The sequence below is a fragment of the Coenobita brevimanus genome, chromosome 26 (genome assembly GCF_032717465.1).
Source record: "Coenobita brevimanus isolate Jiangsu-jjx chromosome 26, ASM3271746v2, whole genome shotgun sequence".
NCBI classification, from domain to species: domain Eukaryota; kingdom Metazoa; phylum Arthropoda; class Malacostraca; order Decapoda; family Coenobitidae; genus Coenobita; species Coenobita brevimanus.
The window spans coordinates 139,212-161,500 of NC_136979.1; the positions used below are offsets into that span (position 1 = coordinate 139,212).

General features: G+C 42.4%; 1 protein-coding gene across 1 annotated transcript in view; it reads left to right on the forward strand.

Moving 5' to 3' along the window:
- Window positions 1-22,289, forward strand: part of Hira (histone cell cycle regulator-like protein) — a 100,868-nt gene that overhangs the window by 23,620 nt on the left and 54,959 nt on the right. Inside the window, exons 6-10 of the mRNA XM_080268009.1 lie at window positions 753-913; window positions 4,612-4,779; window positions 10,671-10,829; window positions 18,699-18,821; window positions 20,209-20,348. Of these exons, the coding sequence (XP_080124135.1) occupies window positions 753-913; window positions 4,612-4,779; window positions 10,671-10,829; window positions 18,699-18,821; window positions 20,209-20,348 (751 nt within the window). The remainder of the gene's footprint in view (window positions 1-752; window positions 914-4,611; window positions 4,780-10,670; window positions 10,830-18,698; window positions 18,822-20,208; window positions 20,349-22,289) is intronic.

A 22,289-nucleotide genomic window follows, 5' to 3' on the forward strand; every position in this document is an offset into this window, starting at 1 on the left:
TATGCATTTCTCTCTCTCTCTCTCTCTCTCTCTCTCTGTCTTTCATTTCATTTCATTTCATTTCATTTATTAGGGTTCCCACTTGCATGCATGTGTCGTCCTTGGTCACTTAATTCATGCTGCTCGATCTCTGACTGCCTCCTTATTGAGTTCCTTATCCCTGAGTTCACACTCTGTGACCTTGTCCCAGGTCTTTTTCGGTGTGTCTTTCGCAACCCTGCCCCCAACATTCACACTTTTCATTTTCTCCACCCAGTTGTCATTCCCAGTCGTCATCCCCAGTCTTCTCCACATTCCCAAACCATCTCAATCTATCCCTCCTCATCCCAACACCAATACACTCCAGTCCCGTCCTTCCTCTCAACTCCATTGTAAACCTAGCTCCCCCAGGCCTTGTATTCAAGGACGCACTACTTATCCACATAATCGTTGTCACATCTGTACGTTTGAGCCTGCAGATATTCTCCTCCTTAACTGCCCAGGTCTCACTACCATATAGCATTACACTCCTAACACATGCCGCATACAAAGATCCCTTAGCACAGAGAGAGAGCCCTCTCAGCATCAGGAGAGGCAACAACTCCATGAACTTCTTCCAACCACTTCTCACACTAGCCACAGAGCTAGCTCCAGTCCCACCTCCAGCACAAAATATATCTCTCATTCGTAGTAAGATTTTGGCCTGATTGTTACTAAATTCATGTAACAGCAGGTTCATACAATAAAATACTGTACCTAAATCTTTATAACAGAGCAAGTGCGTACACTGCGAGGCCACACTGGACTAGTTAAAGGAGTGACGTGGGATCCAGTGGGAAGATACTTAACCTCACAGGCAGACGACAAGAGCCTTCGAATCTGGCGAACTACTGACTGGGCTACTGAGGAGAAAATAGTGCTGCCGTTTACTGAGGTTAGTCGTACAGGTATATTGCCATTCACGGTTAGTTATACAGTTGGCTAGTTCTCCCTTTATACCCATTTTATTTTAACTTGGTCCAGATTATTGCTGCTTTTCTGCTTATTTCTTGTAGGCCAAAAACAGAAAAAGACAGTACTACATCTCAACATCCTTTCCATTGCACATCTTTGCAACTAGCATCATAATCCAGTGCTAATCTCTTGTTACAGGTCTACACTCAAAATGGAGAGATGGCAGTTTTAGGCCAAGTTAGAATAAAAAGGTATAGTTCTCTACTGCACCCAGTCGGTTCTCCATTACAATTAGTTTTCCACTCAGCTTCCCAGTTTGTTATCCAGTTACTTGCCATCTCCAGTTAGTTTGTCAGTCAGTTTTTCAGTTAATTGCCTAATCACTTGTATTCTCCAGTTAGTTCTCCAGTCATTTCTTGAGTTAGTTATCCAGTTACTTTTGTTCTTCAATTACTGTATTTCTCACCATATAATGCACACCCATGATTTGGCAAAGGGTATTTAGAGGAATAAAACTTACTCAGTTTTATATACTAATTATTCATATCCAACATCCACCAGTAAGTTGTGAGGGAATATAAATACACGAATATACAGATCTTTCACCGCTGCCTTGCTTTTCAACAGCAAACAACTGTCTTTTGTTGACAATCTACTGATGTGTTTGGTGTGGTGCAGTTGCACAATGCATTTGCATGTCTAATCCACAGATTTTTTTATATTTATTTATTTTTTTATTTTTCTTTATGTGTCTGACTCTGGGCATAGGTTTCACAGCTTGCTCTCAAGGCCCAGTAGTCCTCCTACATGCCATAGACTTCTACATGTCACCACCTTGGCGCTACCACCCAGCGTCCATATTGAATACATGTTAGGGTTGTCTCATGCAGTATACAGTAGGACTGGTGTACTGGTATTAGCCGGAGTATTTTTATGATGTGTCAGCTGGTCGTCAGGTAGATTATTAAACTCAGCTTTCCGTAATTCAAATCCTTGAATGGTTCCCTGCCCCAGCAGGGATTCAAACCTGGGTCCATTAGGACTGCAGGCCACCTCTCAACCATTTTGGCCACTGTCCCCCGATATTTTCTTTTTATTTATGATAAGTCTGTGATAATGCTTACTCATCCAAGTCTCCATTTTGAAGTTCTAATTAATAATTAGTAAGACCATTTGTTTCTGACTCTTGGTGGCCTTTCTCTTATATTTTGAAGTTATTTTCATCATTCTGGCAAACAGGGTTTTGTGTATAGCAGGAGTGGCTGGTTAGGGTGGTTATGGCCATATATGTGGGTGCTTGCGCCCAGGTAAGAGTGAATGGAGATTTGAGTGATGAGTTTTCCATGAATGTTAGTGTGCATCAGGGGTCAGTTTTGAGTCCCATGTTGTTTATCATTATACTTGATGCCCTCTCACGTGGCTTCTGAAACAGACTCCTGTGGGGAATATTGTATGCTGATGATTTGGTGTTGATTGCAGTGAACAAAAGGGAGGCTGAGGAAAGATATAGGAAGTGGAGAGCTGGTATGGGGCACAAGGGCTTAAGGGTAAATGCAGATAAAACAAAAGTGATGATATCTAGGGTTTGTGACGGTACTGTCAAAGACGAGGGAGAGCAGCCATGTGCAGTTTGCCACAAGGGCGTGGGAAGTAATTCCATCTTTTGCAGTGTTTGTGATAAATGGGTGCACAAGAGATGTAGTGGTATCAGAGGTAGACTGCGAGGCAATGCTGATTTTATGTGTGCGGCGTGTTGGGGAGAGCAGGTGGAGATTGTCAGGCGTGAAAGGATTGAACTTGCTGGTGAGTCCCTTGAGTGTGTGGAAGAGTTTTGTTATTTGGGAGACATTATGTACTGGAGATGGGGCTGGAGCTAGCTCTGTGGCTAGAGTGAGAAGTGCTTGGAAGAAGTTCATGGAGCTGTTGCCTCTCCTAACATTGAGGGGACTCTTACTATGTGCTAAGGGGTCTTTGTATGCAGCATTTGTTAGGAATGTGATGTTGTATGGTAGTGGGACCTGAGCAGTAAAGGAAGAGAATATTTGCAGGCCCAAATGTACAGAAATGACACTTATTAGGTGGATGTGCAGTGCGTCCCTGTGTGCAAGGTCTGGAGGGGCTGGGTTTACGATGGAAGATTTGAGAAGTAGGATGGGACTGGAGTGTGTTGGTGTCGTGATGAAGAGAGGTAGATGGAGATGGTTTGGGCATGTGGAGATGATAGGGGATGATAATTGCGTGCAGAAGGTGAGAAATGTTACTATTGGGGGTGGGGTTGCGAGGGGTAGACCGAGAAAGATGTGGGACGAGTTCATTAAGTGTGACCTCAGGGTTAAGGGACTGAACAGGGAGGCTGTAATAGATCATGCAGCATGGAGAGCTGCCATTAGGTGACCAAGGCCGACACACGCAAGCATGTTGGAGCCTTCAAAAATGAACAAATGAACGAAGTCACCTCAATCTCTAGACCTATCCCAAACCATGACCTTTTTGGTATAATGTGCTGGGTGATATTTGAAGCAAAATTTTAGGGGGGGAAAGTGTGTCTTATATGATAGGACATATGGTAGTTGAAGTTAGTTCTCCAGTAGACAGATACCGTGTACTTAATCTCACAGACAGATGACCAGAGCTTTCAAATCTGGCACACTACTGTACAGACTGGACCATTTAGGAGAAGAATGTGGTAGCTCGTACAGAGGATGTTATAATTAAGTTTGTTCTCCAGTTACTGATTCAGTTATTTCTGTTCCTCATTTAGTTCACAGTCACTTCTCCAGTACAATCGTTCCATTAGCCAGTTATTTATCCAGTTAATTCAGTCTTCATGTAGCTAGTTCTCCAGTCACTTCTCCATTACATTCATTCCATTAGCCATTTGTTTAGCAAGTTCTTCTGTTAGTTCTCCTCTTATGTCTCCAGTTAGCACTCCAGTGGCCCAGTATCTCACCTCACAGCCTTCTAATTTGGTACACTGTAGACTAGATCACTGAGGAGAAGAGTGTGGTTTTGATTACCGAGGTTTGTTGTACAGTCATTTATACACTCTTTTCTCCAGATATTGTACCACTTTGTTATCCTTGTGATTCTCCAGAAGTTCACATCAGCTATACTATCAACTGGACCACTGACATTAGTATGTTTGCTGAGATATGTTAGCTAGTTCTCCAGTCATTTTTCATTTACAGTTAACGTAGTCCATTAATAAATCAGCTTTCCATTACAGTCAACTGCGAAATCTCTGAAGCCAGTTAAAAATGAAGTTGTTTCATTGAGGGCTATCTATATTGTCATCATATTTGGTTAGGCATGGAGTTAGGTGAGGTTAGATGATGCCTGTGCTTGTTTACAATGTGTAGGAACAACACTGGTGCAGTCGAGGTTTTGTGCCCTGACAGTTCATGCCCGGTTAAGTTAGGGGAGGTTGGGTTAGATTCAGTCATGTTGGGTTAGGTTAGCATAGTTTAGATAGGTTACCATATGTTAGGTTGTGATGATGATGATGTTGGTGGTAATGATGACATTTGTATATGATACTGAGGAACAACAGTGGTGCTGTTTCCCAGTTGGTCACCAGATGGTTAGGATAGGCTAGGTTGGCTTGGGTTAGGCTGTGTTCAATTAGAATGGGTTACAGTAGGTTATGATGATAATGATGATGACATCACTTGTTCACAGTGTGGGGGAACGACAACAGTACTTCGTCCAAGTTGGTCCCCAGATGGTCAGTATTTGGTGTCAGCCCATGCAATGAACAATGGAGGACCCACTGCACAAATAATCGACAGAGATAGCTGGAACACTGACAAGGATTTTGTTGGACACCGCAAACCCATTACCTGTGTAGTGAGTTTATTTCAGATTTATTTATTTATTTATGAATACCATGTGGTCTAGTGGGTTAATCCACTCAAATATAATGTGGCCCCACACCTCACTGGAGGTAAAAATGAGATTGACATAGATTTTTTTGTTTGTTTGCCTTATGGTTTTTATTGATTACAGGTATTGTTATTATTACAGTATTGGTATTGTTACCTCCACCCACGAAGTTGGAGGTTATGTATTTACCTATGTTTGTCTGTCTGTTTGTCCAGATGATATCTCCAAAAGTTCTTGATGAATTTCAATGAAATTTTGTGGAAGGGTGGGCCATGGGCCAAGGAAGAAGTGATTAAATTTTTGTGCGGATCCGGAGTATCCCGCACAATATCTCCAAAAGTTCTCAATGATTTTCAATGAAATATTGTGGAAGGGTGGGACATGGGCCAGGAAAGAAATGACCAAATTTGGGGGTGGATCAGGATCTGGATGGAGATCCTATCTCCACAGATCCAGATCCTCTTTAATGGCAATTACATTGGCTGAGGTATGTGTTTTTTGAGTGCTTTCTAATTATTATTGTGGTAGATGGGTGTGTGGCAGGTGGGGGTGCTCATTATATGTTCACTCAGTGTTGCTCTGAGGTGACTGCCCTTTTCTCTCTTCCTTCCTTCTCTCCTTCCTTCCTCTTCTGTTTTATATTCCTTCATTCTTTCCTCTTCCATCTGTGTCTGAGTGACTCTACAATGAGTGACAAGCCAAATAGTTCCCTGTACGCCAGGAAACCATTTACTATGCTGGGTGATAACCATATGACCAAATCATGGTGCTTGGAGGTTTAGTGGGCAATTAAGGTGCTCCAGTTGGATTGAGCCAGTGCAGGTATATGTCTAAGGTATGGTTGGGGTTTATTGCCCACATAACACCACTCAGGGATGAATAAGGCTGGTCACTTTTGTTTTAAATGTCAGGACCAACTTGCCTAGCCCTTGGCTCCTACATTCCTCATGGGGCAACACAGAATTATATGATGAACGAAAATTATTAATATTATTATTTTTATTATTTGTGGTGGATGGGGGTGCCCATCATCCACTCACTCAGTGTAGAGATGCCATATGATCTCTACACTGAGTGTCATGCCAAATAGTTTCCTGTACCCAGGAAACCATTTACTATGCCGGGTGGTAACCATATAGTCGGGGTTTCTGGCACAGGGTTAAGTGTCCCCCAGATTCCCCTATCCAAAATCACTTAATCATGGCAGACATTTCAGAGAGCCTCAGAGGGCCTAATACCTTCCCAGGGCCCCAACCAAATGGGCAGACTCACATGGCCATGTGGAATGTGAGAAATGTGAATGAGGAGTGCAAGAGGGTGAAAGTGGTGAATGTGTTCAAGAGTGCGAGATATGCCATGATGGCATTGTGTGAGATGAAGTTGAAAGGGTGTGAAGTGGAGGAGTGGGAGAGTGTGAAATGTGTAGTGGGTGGGCGAGGAAGATGCAAAGAAGGAGTTGCTTTGTTGATGAATGAGGTATGGCAGAGTGGAATGAGGGACTACAAATGTGTCAGCTCGAGGTGTGTGTATGTCAAGTTGAAGTCTGAGAAGGTGAAAGTGGCAGTGATTGTAGCATATGCACCGTGTGAGGACAAGAGTGAGAGAGAGATCTCAGGTTTTGGGATGAGCTGGATGAAGTAGTGGGAGAAAATGCCCAGGAGCTATAAAGTGATCATAAAGGGGGATATGAATGGCACTGGTTCTGAGGATGACATAATGGGTTGTTATGGAGTACCAGGAGAAAATGACAACAGGAAGCATCTAAAAGATATGTGTCAGGAGAGGAGAATGTGCATTTGTAACATGTATTTCAAACACAAAGATGAACATAAATATACATGGTACAGTAGAGTCTTCGTACAACACAAGACAGGTCATGCAGAACCTCGTGCAAAATTCAACTCACGCTAAAACATGACACATATTTACATGTAAAATAGGGGGTTAGGTTCTAGGAGCCTTATATTTTTTGTTAAAAATATATTATAGATTGATTATTACAAATACGTCTGCCTTAAAACACCCAAGACAATGTGTTTAGATACGATCTCACCGACTGAACACGTCAGTGCGTACTACATTCTAACCTAACCTAACCAATTAGTTTTGCCCCCTAATACTCCCCATAAAAATTTTAATCACCGAGGATTGCCACTAAGCCTCTTGAAAGTCCTCATTACCAGTCAAGCAAAAAAATTTTTGACCTAAACAACACGTGAATGATGGCCGTCCAGCATCAGGCATATTTCGCCATGAATCACTTTTGGCCCTCATTAACCCCTTAACCGCAGGGCGTCACTTTCGTGACACTCAGGTGCATTGGATCATGCTGCGGGGCGTCACTTTTGTTATTCTGTGTTGTTTTGAATTCTCCCGGGCTTTCAAGTGGTGGCTTGTATCATCTATCAGTACTGCCAGTGTCCAACAATAGTCAGCACTGCTAATGTCATCTGTACTCCCATCCATTGTTGACAATTTAGCCATTTATCCCCGTTCCTGACTCTCCTCCCTATCTCCCCTCCATTACCCTCTCCTCTCGCCTGCTCAGCTGCACTGCGCTAAGCAAATCTTCCCCGGAATTTTCCACTGATTTCATCCATTGAAATAAGCCCTATGCCCTATTCTAATACAAAATAATATATCCCCCCCCAAAAATAAGGTAACTGATAGTGCCATACACCTGGAATTGGCTAATTATCACCTGGCAACACCCCACGTACACTTGTTCGCTAATTTTCCCTGGTAATTTCCCCGTGAAATATGCTGTATAATCTATTCTTGTACTAAAAATTATATAAGAAAGGAAAGGAGAAGCCTAAGTGATATTTACATTCGCCTGGAACTACCTAATTTCCTGCCAATCATTTCACAGCATATAAATTAGCAGCTGTCACCTCGCTGACGTTGTCAACCCTTAGCGGCCCCATATCCGCCTCGTCATTTAGTTCAGTGTTGTCTCTTGAGATGAAAACACGTAACACTCGCGCCCCTCCATTTCCGCCGCTTCTAGAGGGCCCTGTGACCTCTACCCCTACTAAACCTCGTGTGGGAAGGGGTAAAGGACTAAATGACTCTGCTGTGGAGCGTGAACTGGCTAATTTATCCATGATAATGATGGACGGTGACTACAATCTTTCTGGTGAATCGTGTGATGAGCCAGTGTAGGAAATGGTGATAAACAACGTGTGGTTCAGTGTCCCAAGTTCATCCTGGCTCCAAGGGAAAGGAGCCCTTATTTATTGGAAGTGACAGTGTATAACATAGTGTAAATAAAATAGAAATTTAAATAATTACTAATATAAGAATATGAGTACAGTACTCGTCAAAATTACTCAGCGCCTTCCGCCGGGCGTTCAGTACTTATGGCCAAAAAAGAATCACCCATTTTTGGGAGTAAAAATTGAGCCACAAGTTTGCTTCGTGAGCATGACGTCACGGTATCCTGAGGCTTTCCGATGCTGTAGTTGGTTCCCACCTCACTTGCCCACGGGCTGCCTGAGAGAGAGGAGCTCCGCCGTGTCTCCCTTTGAAATTGCGCCATTTTTTACCGAGTGTCCCGCAGTGTTTTGGCTTTCGCCAATTTGTTATGGCACCTACCCGTGAACTATCGAGTGAAATCATATCCCAGATCATTGCTCTAAAGGAGGCAGGCCACCAGACAAAGGAAATTAGTGAATTGGTTGGTGTGGCACGATCGACAGTGCATCGTTGGTGTGCACGGTTTCAAGTGGAAAACTGGTGAAATTCCCACAAAGAAGCCGCGAGCTGGTAGGCCTAGGAAAACTTCCCCAAGGTCTGTTAATGTTTTAAAACGTGCAGTGGAGTTTAATCCTCGTGTGAGTGCAAGAAAAATAAAGGAAAGCAACCCGGAAGTGTTTGGTGAGGTGTCTGTGAGGACTGTGTCTCGTAGGGTTCATGAACTTGGTTACACAAGTCACAGGCCTGTGTAAAAGCCTCTTCTTACAAAGAACCAGAGACTTCACAGGCTTGCCTTTGCTAATAAATATCTCACTGGGGTGAGGAGCAATGGTTGTCAGTGTTTTGGTCTGATGAGGCAATGTTTAGTGTAACCTGTAACAGAGGAGCACGTGTGTACCAACACAAAGGTAGTGACCCACTTGACCCACAGCACGTAGAAAGCACAGTTAAACATCCTGATTCACTCATGGTATGGGCTTGTTTTTCGGGGCAGGGTTTGGGGAAGCCTGTTGTGCTTCCAAAGAACGTTAGAGTGAATCAGGATGTTTACCTGGAGCTTCTGTGTGATCATTTACCAGTCTCCTTCGAGCTAACAGGTGCACGAGTGTTTCAGCAGGACAGTGCACTTGCTCACAAGGCCAAATTGGTCACCAAATGGCTTCATGACTGCGAGGTCTCATTCATGAAAGACTGGCCCGGAAATAGCCCAGACCTCAATCCAATTGAAAACCTCTGGTACCTCGTAAAGAAGAGTCTCCAAGGGAAGGACGTGAGCTCTCTGCCTAAGCTGGAAGCTGCAATTCATGACTCCTGGGAGAAAATACCCCTCCAGCACCTCAGGAGCCTCGCCCTTTCACTTCCAAGACGTCTCAGGTCCGTGAAGAAGCGTAAAGGATACCGTACGAAGCACTAAAGGTAAATAAAATGCATTACAGTACTGGACAAGAACTTGGTAGACGTGCAGAGTTTTGCTGATGTCTGTGAGCATTGTTCCTTGAGAGTAAATGTTCAAAAGAGTAAAGTTATTGAAAAGAGAAGGTGACTTCCGGTGCGATGTCACAGTGAGTGGAGAGAGACTGAAATTGGTGAGAGAGTTCAAATACCTTGAGAGAGTTCAAATACAGTGATAGAAAAGAGAGGAAAATACGCAAAAGAAATGGAAAGTAGAGTGACACAATGAAGGAAAGTAGCTGGTGCTATGAAGGCCTTGATAAGAAACAGAGGCTTGAGTGTTGCATCTGTTCGAGGCTTATATGAAGGGGTGTTAGTGACAACTTTAACATACAGATGTGAGACTATTGTGTGGCATGCAAATGAAAAGTCAAGAGTAAGAGCAGTGGAGATGGGACTGCTAAGGAATGTATGTGAAGTGCAGAGAGTGGATAGGATGCGAAATAATGGGACTCATGAAAGATGTGGAGTGAGGAGGTCTGTGGACACTAGAATCTAAGTGAGTGTACTGAGATGGTATGGTCATGTGGAGAGAATGGATAACAATAGAGTGAGGAAAGGTATATGTAAGTGAATTTGAAGAAGGGAGGAGGCAAGGTAGGTCAAGGAGAAGGTGGAGGGATGCGGTGGATGAGTGTGTGAGGAAGAGAGGTATGGAAGTCGATGAGTCTAGGGGACTGACAAAAGATTAAGCTGGCTGGATGAATGTTGTGACAAGAAGTGCATGATTAGGGATTTGGCACCCTGTTCTAATCTGAGAGTGTCTGAATTGACTCTATCGGATGCATTTAGGTGAAGCTACAGAATGTGATGAATGTATTTGGCTTATCAGATAGAGCCAGGATTCCAGGGGCTTAAATGATAAGTTATTGGAAACGTGGCCCATTGGATTGGGCAGACTTGGGCTGTCTGGACATTGCTACTCCTCACCCTGCCTTAGGGTGGGAAAGGAGGTCCGGATGATGATGATGATCATGATGATTAATTTTACATTTGTTGTAGTTTTCCTTGCTCTTTTAACCTTATTTCACCACTCTCGCAGGTGAGAAAAATGAGATGAGGATGAGGATGGTGATGTTGGGGATGGTGATGATGAGGATTGTCATGATGATGATGATGATGATGATTTCTTTTCAGCACTTCAACTTATGCATTTTGAAGTTGATATTTGGATGGTGATGATGATGATAATGATTTCTTTTCAGCGATTCAACCCAAACATTCTGAAGAAAGTTGACAGCAAAACAGGAAAATCAGTCCAGTATTGTTGTGTGGCCATTGGTTCCCGCGATCGTTCAGTCTCTATCTGGTTCACCTCGCTCAAACGCCCCCTTGTCGTCATTCATGATATCTTTGATGACTCGGTAAGTCTGTCTGGCTATCTTTGTTTATCTGAAGTTTTCATCATTCTGTCTATTTGACTGTCTTTCTGCACTTCAGAGGGAGTATTGTGGAATTAAGCTGTTGCTGTTTTTAGGTTTGCCAAAATTGGGAAAGCCCCAGGAATTGATGGTGTGTGTGGTGAAGTGCTGAAGCATGGGGGATAAGTAGTAGTAGAATAGATGTGGATGATATGCAGATTGGTCTGGGAGGAAGGTAGAGTTGTGGAAGATTGGAAGTCAGGTATAATTATTACCCTGTACAAAGGAGAAGGGGGAAAAAGAAGTGTGTGGTAATCTCAGGGGCATTTGTGTTCTAATTGTAATAGGAAAAGTATATAGTAGGATACTTACTGATAGAGTTGGAGAGATAACAGAGGAATTAGTTGGAGGAGAACAGGGAGGTTTTACGAAGGGAAGAGGTTGTGTAGATTAGATATTCATCCATAGGTCTTTAGTGGAAAAGTGTCTAGAGAAGGGAAAGAAGTTGTATGTGGCCTTCATGGATTTGGAGAAAGCATGTGACAGAGTTGATAGACAAGGAATGTGGAAAATATGAAGAATATTTGGAGTAAATGGGAAGCTATTGAATGCTGTGAAGAGTATGTGTGAGGGTGCTAAGGCCGCAGTGTGTGTAGATGGTGAACTAAGTTAATTTTTCTATCTGAATGTTTTATTGAAATACGGATGTGTTATTTCTTCATGGTTGTTCAGTCTGTATATGGATGGGTTATAAAGGAGATAAAGGTAGGTCAGTGGAGGTTGGAGCAGCCCTATTGAGAGTGGGCAGTGTCTGGAAACTTCCTGTTCTGTTGTTTGCAGATGATACTGTATTTAGTGAAGATGAGGAGGAACTGTAAGGCTTGGCGGATGAGTTTGAGAGTGTGTAGGAAACTAAATCTAAAGGTGAATGTAAGGAAGAGTAAAGTTATGGTCTTTGAGAGAAATGAAGTCACTGAATACACAGTGAGGTTGGATGAGAAGGAAATGGAAAATGTGAGTGCATTTAAGTACTTGAGTAATGTGCTGAGTAGGGATGGAAGTTCGGAGGATGAAGTGCGTGAAAGGGTACAACAGGGAAGAAAGGTTGCCGGTTCTTTTGAAAGCAGTTGGTCGGTGCTCACTAGTGCTACTCTCAGGTGCCTGCGCTTTTCTCTCATCTCTCCTTCTTTCCATTCTTCCTCTGTCTTCTCTACATTCTTTTCTCTCTTCCTTCTGTCAGCAGGCAACTCTACAATGAGTGACAAGCCAAATGGTTTCATGTACACCAGGATGTAAAAAAAAGCCATTGTGTGATAGTATTGTGATACCAACTCTGACGTATGGAAGTGAAGTTTGGACCTTGTTGGAAGGACACACGTCAAAAGTGAGAGCAATGGACACGAGTTATTTGCGAGGACCATGTGGACTTACATGGAGTGACAGACTGACAAGTGAGGAAGTGAAGGAGCTTTGTGGTGTAAAATGAGGAAGTGAAGGAGCGTTGTGGTGTGAATGTGGATGTTATAGAAAACATTAGGAGAAATCCATTGAGGTGGTTTGGTCATCTGGAGAGGATGGAGAGTGAGAGACAAATGTGGAGAGTTTATGTGACTGAAGTGGAGGGGGAAGAGGGAGGGGGAGGCCAAGGATGAGGTGGAGGGATGGATTGGAGAGGTATGTGAGGGAGGGCATGTGAGTTGGGGGGGGAGGGCAGTGAAATGGTGGAGGACAGGGTGACATGGAGGCAATTTGTTTGTGGCCATCCCTTACAGAATTGAGATATCTGGCAGTAGATAGATAGATAGATCTACCCCTAACCCAGAAACACTGGGTATGTCATGCAGGTTAGGACTGAGCATTCTTGTGATTATGTTATATTGATGAAAGGCAGTTTCCTCATGTGTAATCTGGTGGTGAACTCAGTTACAACCCACCTCTACACCTTCCAGAGCTAGGTGAATCTGCTCCAGCTACCACTGAGCAGGAACTGCCTATTGCTGACAGTACTATACGTAACTTGTGTTTTTACATCTACACATTGCCAAATGCAGTTTTTCATGAAAAATCCCTTTCTTTTAGTTATTAAATACTGGTAGCAACATCAAGCAGGTTACCAGTGATTTTTCTTCTATTTACTGGTGGAGGAAAGATTGAATTTCAGTAAGGATGTCTTAGATTTCTGTATACAGTGACTTTTCCCACCATGGAATAATTGGAAGGTGAAGATAAGCAGTTTTTCGTAATGATGCCCATGTCTGAAGAAAGTGGTGCTCTCCCACCCATTATGTTTAGCAGTTGAGTGTACAGTAATTCCGAATTTGAAACACTCAATATATGTTTTGTCATAAAGCTGTTAATATACGTAGGAACGTGCCATTGTTCATATTGTATCAGTTATAAAGGCCCCAACATGTTTGCACGAGTCGGCCTTTGTCACCTAAAAGCAGCCTTCCATGCTGTTTGATCTCTGCTATCTTCCCTATTCGGTTCCCTAACCCAAAGGTCACACACTATGACCTCATCCCGGGTCTTCTTTGATCTGCCTTTCACAGCCCTACCCCTAATGTTCACACTTCTCACATTTTGCACCCACTTGTCATCTCCCATCCTTTCAACATGCCGAAACCATCCCAGTCTACCCCTCCTCATCACAGTACTAATACATTCAAGTTTCATCCTTCCTCTCAGCTATTCAGTTATAATCCCATACCCCCTCAGGCCTCACACTCAAGGATGCACTGCACATCTGTTTACTGTAATTGTTGTCATTTCTATGAATATCCTCTTCCTTTACTGCCCATGTCTACTACCATACAGTATTACACTCTGGCACACCAGTCCAGCAACTTCTCAGATACTAGTTCATCTATCTATCATCCAGTCCTATGCCTCCCCATGAGGAGCATAGGAGCCCGGGGCTAGGCAAGTTGGTCCTGACATTTAAGATAAAAGTGACCAGCCTCACTCATCCCTGAGTGGCATTCCGTGAGCAATAACCCCCAACCACCCCTTGAATATAAACCTACACAGGCTCAGTCCAATTGGAGGACCTTAATTACTCACTTCACCCCCAACATGGCACCACAACAGAAATGCAGTCAGTTAAAATAAGCTCTGGCAACAAATCACACATAACAGTCGCCAATACATACAGCCTCACTCAGTCATCCCCCACAGTACCACACAATTACTCACCTCAAATACAACACATCACTAACATACCCAGCATCATCCTGGGTGGTGATTTCAATGCCAAGGTGTCTGCCTGGCATGTCAACAACCCTGACACAGACAGTGGGCTGGTACCACAATCCCAGATAGATAATTTCTTTTCATCCTCAACAATCTCTATCAACTTACCCATATCCCACCTCAAGCCCTCTTCCTCCCGTCAACCTCAGACATCACCTTTTGCTCCCCAGACCTCAATCCCCCAACATCCTGGAGAGTGATTAAAACCTTTGGCTCTGACCACCTCCCATTCATCATCACTACCAAAACCAGAATCACCCCAGCTAGCCACAGACACACATACACTAATTATAAGAGAGCCAGCTGGGAGGCCTTCACAACTGAAACAGAACAACACTTTGAAACTAAACAGTACACCCATCACGAACATCAACACTGCTGTGCACATTTTCAGTACAATTATTCAAAATGCAGACAAAAGACACATCTCTAGAGGCAACAGAAAGAGACACAACCCCAACTTCACACCAGAACTTCAAGGCCTCATCAGTCGGTGCAACACACTATGACACTCCTCAACACCCCATTCACAAGATGCCATACAACAGATACAAGAACCCAGCACTCAAATAAACAATAAATTATCAGAGCAGCAAGCACTAAATTGGAACAATTATCTCCAAACACTTGACCGCAAAACAAGACACCAGCAAACTCTACAAAGCACCATACGGCATCACACTCTCCAACAGCAGCTCTTCACAATCACATGCTGCCATCACAACAATAGACACTGTACCCTCAAACAAACAACAATTAAACACTCTCATCGATCACTTTTCACATGTCAGTCATCTAAACCCCCATTGTGACAAACGACGTGTCATCCGATTCAAGAGACGGTTTCCCACAGACCCAGACTTTGCACCCTTCAGTTACAACCAGACGAAGCACATCATTAGCAACCTTAAGCACTCATCTGCCTGTGGCCCAGACAACATAAGCAACATACCTCTTAAACATCTTGGACCACAAGGCATACAACCACCCACCAACACATCAAGCAGCAGCTACTTACACAACATAATACCCAACATCTGGGAGCATGGTACTATCATCTTTATCCCCAAACCCAACAAAGACCCAATGTTACCTTCCTCACACCACCCCATCACACTCCTCTGCATCCCCTCCAAAGTTGCTGAACGATTGGTATTACAATTAGTAACACCTCACATCCCCGTAGCCCCATCACAACATGGTTTTAGGCCACTACACTCCACAAACACTCTTCTTACAGACCTTACACAGAGAGTTTTTGATGGCATAAATTCAGGTAGGTCGCTACACAGAACACTAGTAGTCACACTAGACGTTAGCATAGCTTTTGATGCCATCCCCTGCCACAACCTCACAGACAAAATATTGAACACAAACATGCACAGTAACACATAAAGATGGCAGACAAACTATTTAGGAGGCAGATGTTCATATGAAACTTTTGCCATTTAGTCATCAAACATCAGAAACTTCTCAAACGGCCTCCCTCAAGGATCAGTTTTGCCCCCTACACTCTTTAACCTATACATGCATGACGTATCCACACCCCACACACCACAAATACACATAGCTTCCTATGCGAACAACATAACACTCATATGTATGCACCAAAACGCAATCACAATGGCACACAGCCTCCAGTCTTACCTCAGCACACTACATGAATTGTTCGCCACAAACAGATTCACAATAGCCCTAGCCAAATCTACGGTGACCCTTCTCACAAACTGGACAGCAGAACATAGTCACATTCCACATCTAACCATAAACAACACTCCCCCATCACACACGCACACAGACATCCAAAATCCTTGGTGTAACATACATTACATCAGTGTCATTTAAACAATGCATCACAGACATTAAAAAGAAATTAACGCCAAGACTCAGTGCCCTAAGGTCACTTGCCCATACAACATTCGGATACAACAAAGAAACTATCATTACTGTATACAAACAATATATACATTTATTGATGAATTATGCAAGCCCAGCTTGGGCCTGTAACCTCACTAAAACACACTACTACACCCTACAGACCGTACAGAACAAGGCCCTAAAAATAATCACAGGCTGCACAGCCACAACACCTATAGACCTCCTACACCAGGAAACCACTCCTCAAAGTCAAGGATCATCTAGACGTGAGAGGCACAGCTCCGCAAACCCACACCATCCACTACACTACATGGCAGCACAACCATACACACCAAGGAACTTCAAAACAGCACCCAGCACATGATATCTTACACAAATGCTGTCATCTCTCCATCTTTGCCTGCCTCAAACCAGCTTCTAGAAGCATATCCTTGCTCATATCACTTGCTGCTCCATCCAGTCACTCAGAGACAACACATGCTGCATGCACAGCCTCCTGATATCGACCCTTCTGATTCCTGCCTCCCTCACGAGGACAGGGTCCACCTGGCCAGGCTGACATGTCGGCATCATCCAGCTCTCTTGTGTTATCAGAAGAGGCTGGATGACTCCGTCACTGATGCCAGTCCAGGATGCAGCACAGCACCCCATACTATGAAGCACATTATGGAAGACTGCATTGCACACAATTGCCTGTGCCAACAACACAACATACTCTCCTTGAGAGCTCTGTGGGAAAGCCTGGTCTCGGCCGTGGCCTTCCTTATGGACTTGGGACTGTTCAGCCAGACTCCCTAGGGAACACATACTGTATACAAAGATCCCTTAGCATGGTGGGAGAGCCCAGTCAGTGTTAGGAGAGGCAACAGCTCCTTGAACTTCCTCCAACCACTCCTAGCCACAGAGCTAGCTCGAGCCCCACTTCCACCACATAACATGTTCCTCAAATAGCAGAACTCCATCACACACTCAAGAGACCCCGTAGCAAAGTCAGTCCTTTCACACCTGACAACCTCTACATGCTCTTCCCGACACACTGCATACATGAAATCAGCATTTCATAGTCTGCCCATTATACTACTACATCTCTTATGTGCCCACTTACCACAAACACTGAACAAGATGGAGTTACTTCCCACATCCTCGTGGCAAACTGCACTTGGCCACACTCCATTAATATGGTACATTAAGCAGACAGTTAGGGTGGAAACAGTTCTCAGTAGCACATATTTCTTTCAGTTGCTGTGTACTTTAATGTATGCACATACATCCAGTCACATCATTTACAGTACTGTATATAGTAATTTGATACTTAAATGGAGACTTAGAGATGGTTAACTAATATTTGAGGAGATAATATGTCTTGCTGGAACACATCGCTCACTGATAGTGATTTTCATTTAACACAATATTTTTTAGAAACACATCTGCAGTATGAAATGAGGATTTACTATACCGGATTAAAGTAGCCCATCCTGGTGCTCAAACACCTCAAAGGAGGCAGTTGGCTGTTACTGTTCTTTTATTTTCTCAAGTATTGAGCTTATCGTAGAGTAACTATTACCTTTTTCGTTTGTGATTTATAATTTATTACTGTGGTACAAATTAATTTGTTTAATTGATAATTATTTCATCAGGCACTGGACTTATCCTGGAGTAGCTGTTAATGTTTAGTTAGCAGTTTGTTATTTAAAATCCTCACCCCATTCTTCATTGTAAAAAAGGTCAGGATGATGATTTATGACTCTTTATTTGTTTGTTGACATATATACTGTGTATATATTTACAGTATATATCTATCTATCTATCTATCTATCTATATATATCTATATATATACAGTAAAACCTCAATATAATGGAATTCAGTAGACCGGAATTCACTCTTTATTGGACTCGAGGAGCTACCGGACTAAATTCCTATATATTGGAAAAATTCCAATAAAACCAGAAGCGGTCCGGACTGCCTGACCTCTTCAGCTATGTTCACTGCAATAACGCAGACAAAAGACTTGTTTATCAGTGTACAGTACAGTATTATTATATATATTATACCAATTGATTAGTGTAGTGAAGTTATAACACAGTACAGTACTGCAATCTTAGTCAAAACAGTTTAATAACCATTCATGTGATCCGGACTAATGTCTGATATATCAGAAATAGTCCGGGTTAGCAGGGGGAAGTCCTGATGTCACTTTTATCGGAATTTCGCATTTTTCGGAATGGCTTGGGCCCCAATTAGTCCATTATAGTGAGGTCTCACTGTATATATATTAGGGTGGTCCTTATTACTAAGGGGGGAAGATTAAATCTGGAATATTTTGTTTGCTAGAAGTGAATATTGTGCGTTTGGGTGTAAACTCGTGAAACACCAAATTTTATTCAAATTGGATGACATTTACTGGTGCCGCATTTTACCCAAAATTTGAGCCTAATAAGCAAAATTATTGTTGTGATAATAATCCATTTTGTTATTTGAAAAAAGTGATAGCTTTAGGCCTGCTTCATTGGAGGCTGCATTCTAGTAACACCTGTATTTTTTTTCCTTTTTTCAGGGATTTCCCTTTTGAGTTATTATTAAGCTCTTATTTACTAAGACTGAGGTGATATTTTTAACACCAGTGATGAAAAGCAGGAACAGAACCAAGATTTGGCTTCTTGGCCAACCAAATATATATATATATATATATATATATATATATATACAGTATATATATATAAAATATAAGTATTTTACATCAGGTGCTGGACTTATCATGGAGTAGCTGTGGTCGTTACTTAATGGGCGTCTCTAAGGATGGAACTCTCGCATTTATAAATTTCTTGCACAGTGAAATCGGATACCCTCTCTCGCAGGATGAAACGGTGAGTTATTATGATTTGCTGTTATCATCATCATCATCATCATCATCATCATCATCATCATTGCCTTCACACTTTCCTAAGATGAAGTGGTAGTTAAGGCAAGAGTATTGCCTGTATCATCATCATCTTCATTTTCATAATCATCATCTTGTCATTATCATTATCTTCCCTACTTTGTATTGTCAGACATTTATTTACCTACTTTGTATTGTCACACATTTCTTTACCATATCCACCAACCTTCATCTTGGCTTATCATGCTTTCTCATATCTTCAGACACATTACTAACTCAGCTTTCAGTAAGTACCCTAGCCTCTTCAACTTCCATACCTCTCTTTCTCAAACACTCATTACCCTTTTTCATTTTTTACCCCTACCACCTCTTCCACCTTCAAACTCACATATACCCCTCCTTTCAGGTGATGAAGAGGGATGCCTTCGCGTGATGGCACCAGTGTAACTGGGTAACTTTAACTGGTATACAAACTTTTCTAAACTCTTCCTGTCTCTTGAAAGGAGGATGGTGGATTGCTGGAGAGTGGCAGTTTTAGCTTACAGTCCACTGGGTCAGTGTCCTAATGAACAACAACAATCATTTTTACATTGTCTCATTCATGTATACACTTTTCTCCACCCTGTTTATGTACTTTCTGTATGACTCTTCCATCTATGTACTGTACAATCTCTTTCACCTAGTTATCAACAGCTTTCCATACTCCACATCTTTCACAAATCACGTTATTTTTTACCTTCTTATTTCTACGCACCCTTCATAGGCACATTGAAAATAAAAAATCTTACCTTACAAATTTGAATGAGACCCTGATGAACTAGTGGTTAGATTACCTTAATGAGAATGATTGCCAGAATGAGAGTGACAGCCTTCTGTAGGTACAGTCCCCAAAAGGTGATTGGAAGCTTTGCAGTCATGTAAAGTCACCAAGAGAAGTACACTTATCACCTACCTTCAGTGTACCATAGTGTGGAGGGTTAGCTTTGGAACCCTCCACCATCAAGGGAGTAAAATGAGCTGGAGTGGTACCACTTTGTATACAGTAAACTGTATATGTATTATTGACAAGCTGTAATAACTTCGCACACACAGTAAGTTTACAATAACTCTGCATCCTATGAAGAGCACATCTTTATGATTAGCATTGTATTCTTGTGATAATTGTATTCTTGTGACATTATTTGATCAAGTGAAAATATAAAGTGCAGAACAGATTGACCCCTCAATCTGACCGCAACACTTGGCCATTATCTGAGCTGAAGGGGTTTAGGAATCTTTGTCATTGTAGAGTAAATGCACTGTTGGATATCAGAGGAAAGAGTAGAGGAGGAAGGATGATGGTGATGATGATGATGACATGTATTTATTATCAGAACACCTTGCACATCAAACTGTATGGCAAGTCAGCACACACATCAGCATCAACTGTCAATCCCACTATCATAGAGAACCCAGAACTACTGAGGCTGAGGGAAGAGGAGACTGCTCGAGCCAAGGCTGCATCACCTACCAGGTAACTCGTTATAAGGGTTGCATTATTAAAGCTGAGTGTGTGAAGATGTAAGCAAGTCCCAAATGAGACTGGTGGAGCTAAGGCTTCCTCTTGTACCAAGTAACTCAGTACAGTAAGCTGTATATTGAAGGTGGTTTAGGAGTTATGTTGATGGATTTTCAACCAAAGAAATTTTGTGAAAGGGAAATTGAGGATAGTATTGGTAGAGGCGTTGTGTGTGTGGTATGGAGAAAAAATGGAACAGATTATTGGTGAGAGAAAAGGAAGGGAAGTGTGTATATGTGAGTTAAAGAGGTACCAGAAAAAGAGAGTGGAGCAGTATATTTCTGAGAGAGAAGGATGAGTATGTTTGGGAGGCACCAGTATATGTAGATAAAGTATCCTGACTACAGTTCTGTCCACTCATGATCATCTCCTGTCAAGGGCTTGCAGAAGAGGCAAGAAATTATATGATGATGAATGTATTGTAATAGTGAGATGCATGATGTCAGTATATTGTGGTATGGGACCTGCATTACAGTGTAGGTGCAGTGGATTATTTTTGAGTTGTGATGATGAGGTGAGTAAGTAAATAAATAGCTACCATTTTTATCCCTCGATGAGCAGAGGCAAAGACCGTTCCTGGTAACCAAACCTAGGGTGTCTACACATCGGAGGGGGTAAATTAGGATTGGCTGTTACCTTTACTGTTTATTTTATCATCCATTCCTCTGGTGCCCCACCAGGAGCATGCAAGCTCAGAATTTGACCTCTTAGTTCTGGTGCTGAATAGGAGAGTGACTGTACCTGCCATCAGAGGACATGTTTCTTAAGCTGTTCCTAATCTGTGTAGCTCCACCATGAATACACAAGCCCAGAATGAGACAACTTAGTCCTGACATTTAATAGGAGTGTAATTATACCTAGCAACATGTTTCTAAAGTGGTGTCTCCTTCCTGAGATCTTGGTCTCAAGTCTGTGGCTTCCTACTCTCAGGGTGGTAGGTGAGGGGGTGAGGCTTATCCCTATAGATACGATATTCAAGTGTGGTAAAAAAAAATAAATAAAAAAAAGTATTCCCACGGTACAATATTCAACTACAGTCCACTTGTGTACAAAAACGTTTAGCCCCATATGGTGATCGACCAGTGTCCCAGGAGTTTGAAAACACTGCCTGGCCAGCAGTGGCACCAACTATCGGCACTCAGTGGAAGCAAAATGACTAGACACACACAGCCACTGATTAGCTGATGGCATTGTGGATGCACATAGGTAGGTGTTCCTCAGAGTTTCATGTATTTTTTACCATTTAATGTGAGAGAGATCAGCATTATAAGCTTCAGAGTTCAAGTTTGGTGTCTGGTGTCTTGTTTTTACATAAAGGAGAGTGCCGAACTTGGCAAACCACCTGCTATTGTAGAGATTGGCCAAGTAACCCTGCAGTGTGTGTCATACCATGCTTTCATGTATTTCATACCCAAAGAGAATACAAGAAGAAGTGTGGCTGCTCATAACCTGAGTGTATAACTGAATACCAAGAAGATACATGTTTGTTTCAAAAGCTGTCAAATTATTTTCATACTGCTGTATGTCCAGTTTTCCCGGTATAATAAAAAGTTTGTGTGAGGTATGTTGATGTGTTATGATGACCCTGATACATGTGGTACACTTTTTAACCCTTTGAGTTTTTCGATCCTCTGCCAATTGTGTCTGTGCCAGATTCAGCTGGGCATACATAGAGCGTGTCATCCCGCATCAATATTTATACTTAATCGGCCACAGTATACTTACTTTTTATGGTAGAGTAATGAATATGGTACCATTTTAAAGCTGAATAATTGCTCTTTATCGTAGTGTGGTTGAAAAGGTAAATGCGATAGCTAAAAGGCCAATAGGACAAGTAGAAGTTAGCTGAAAAGGAAAAATCACACACCCTTCCGTAGAAAAATATTTATGAAAAAG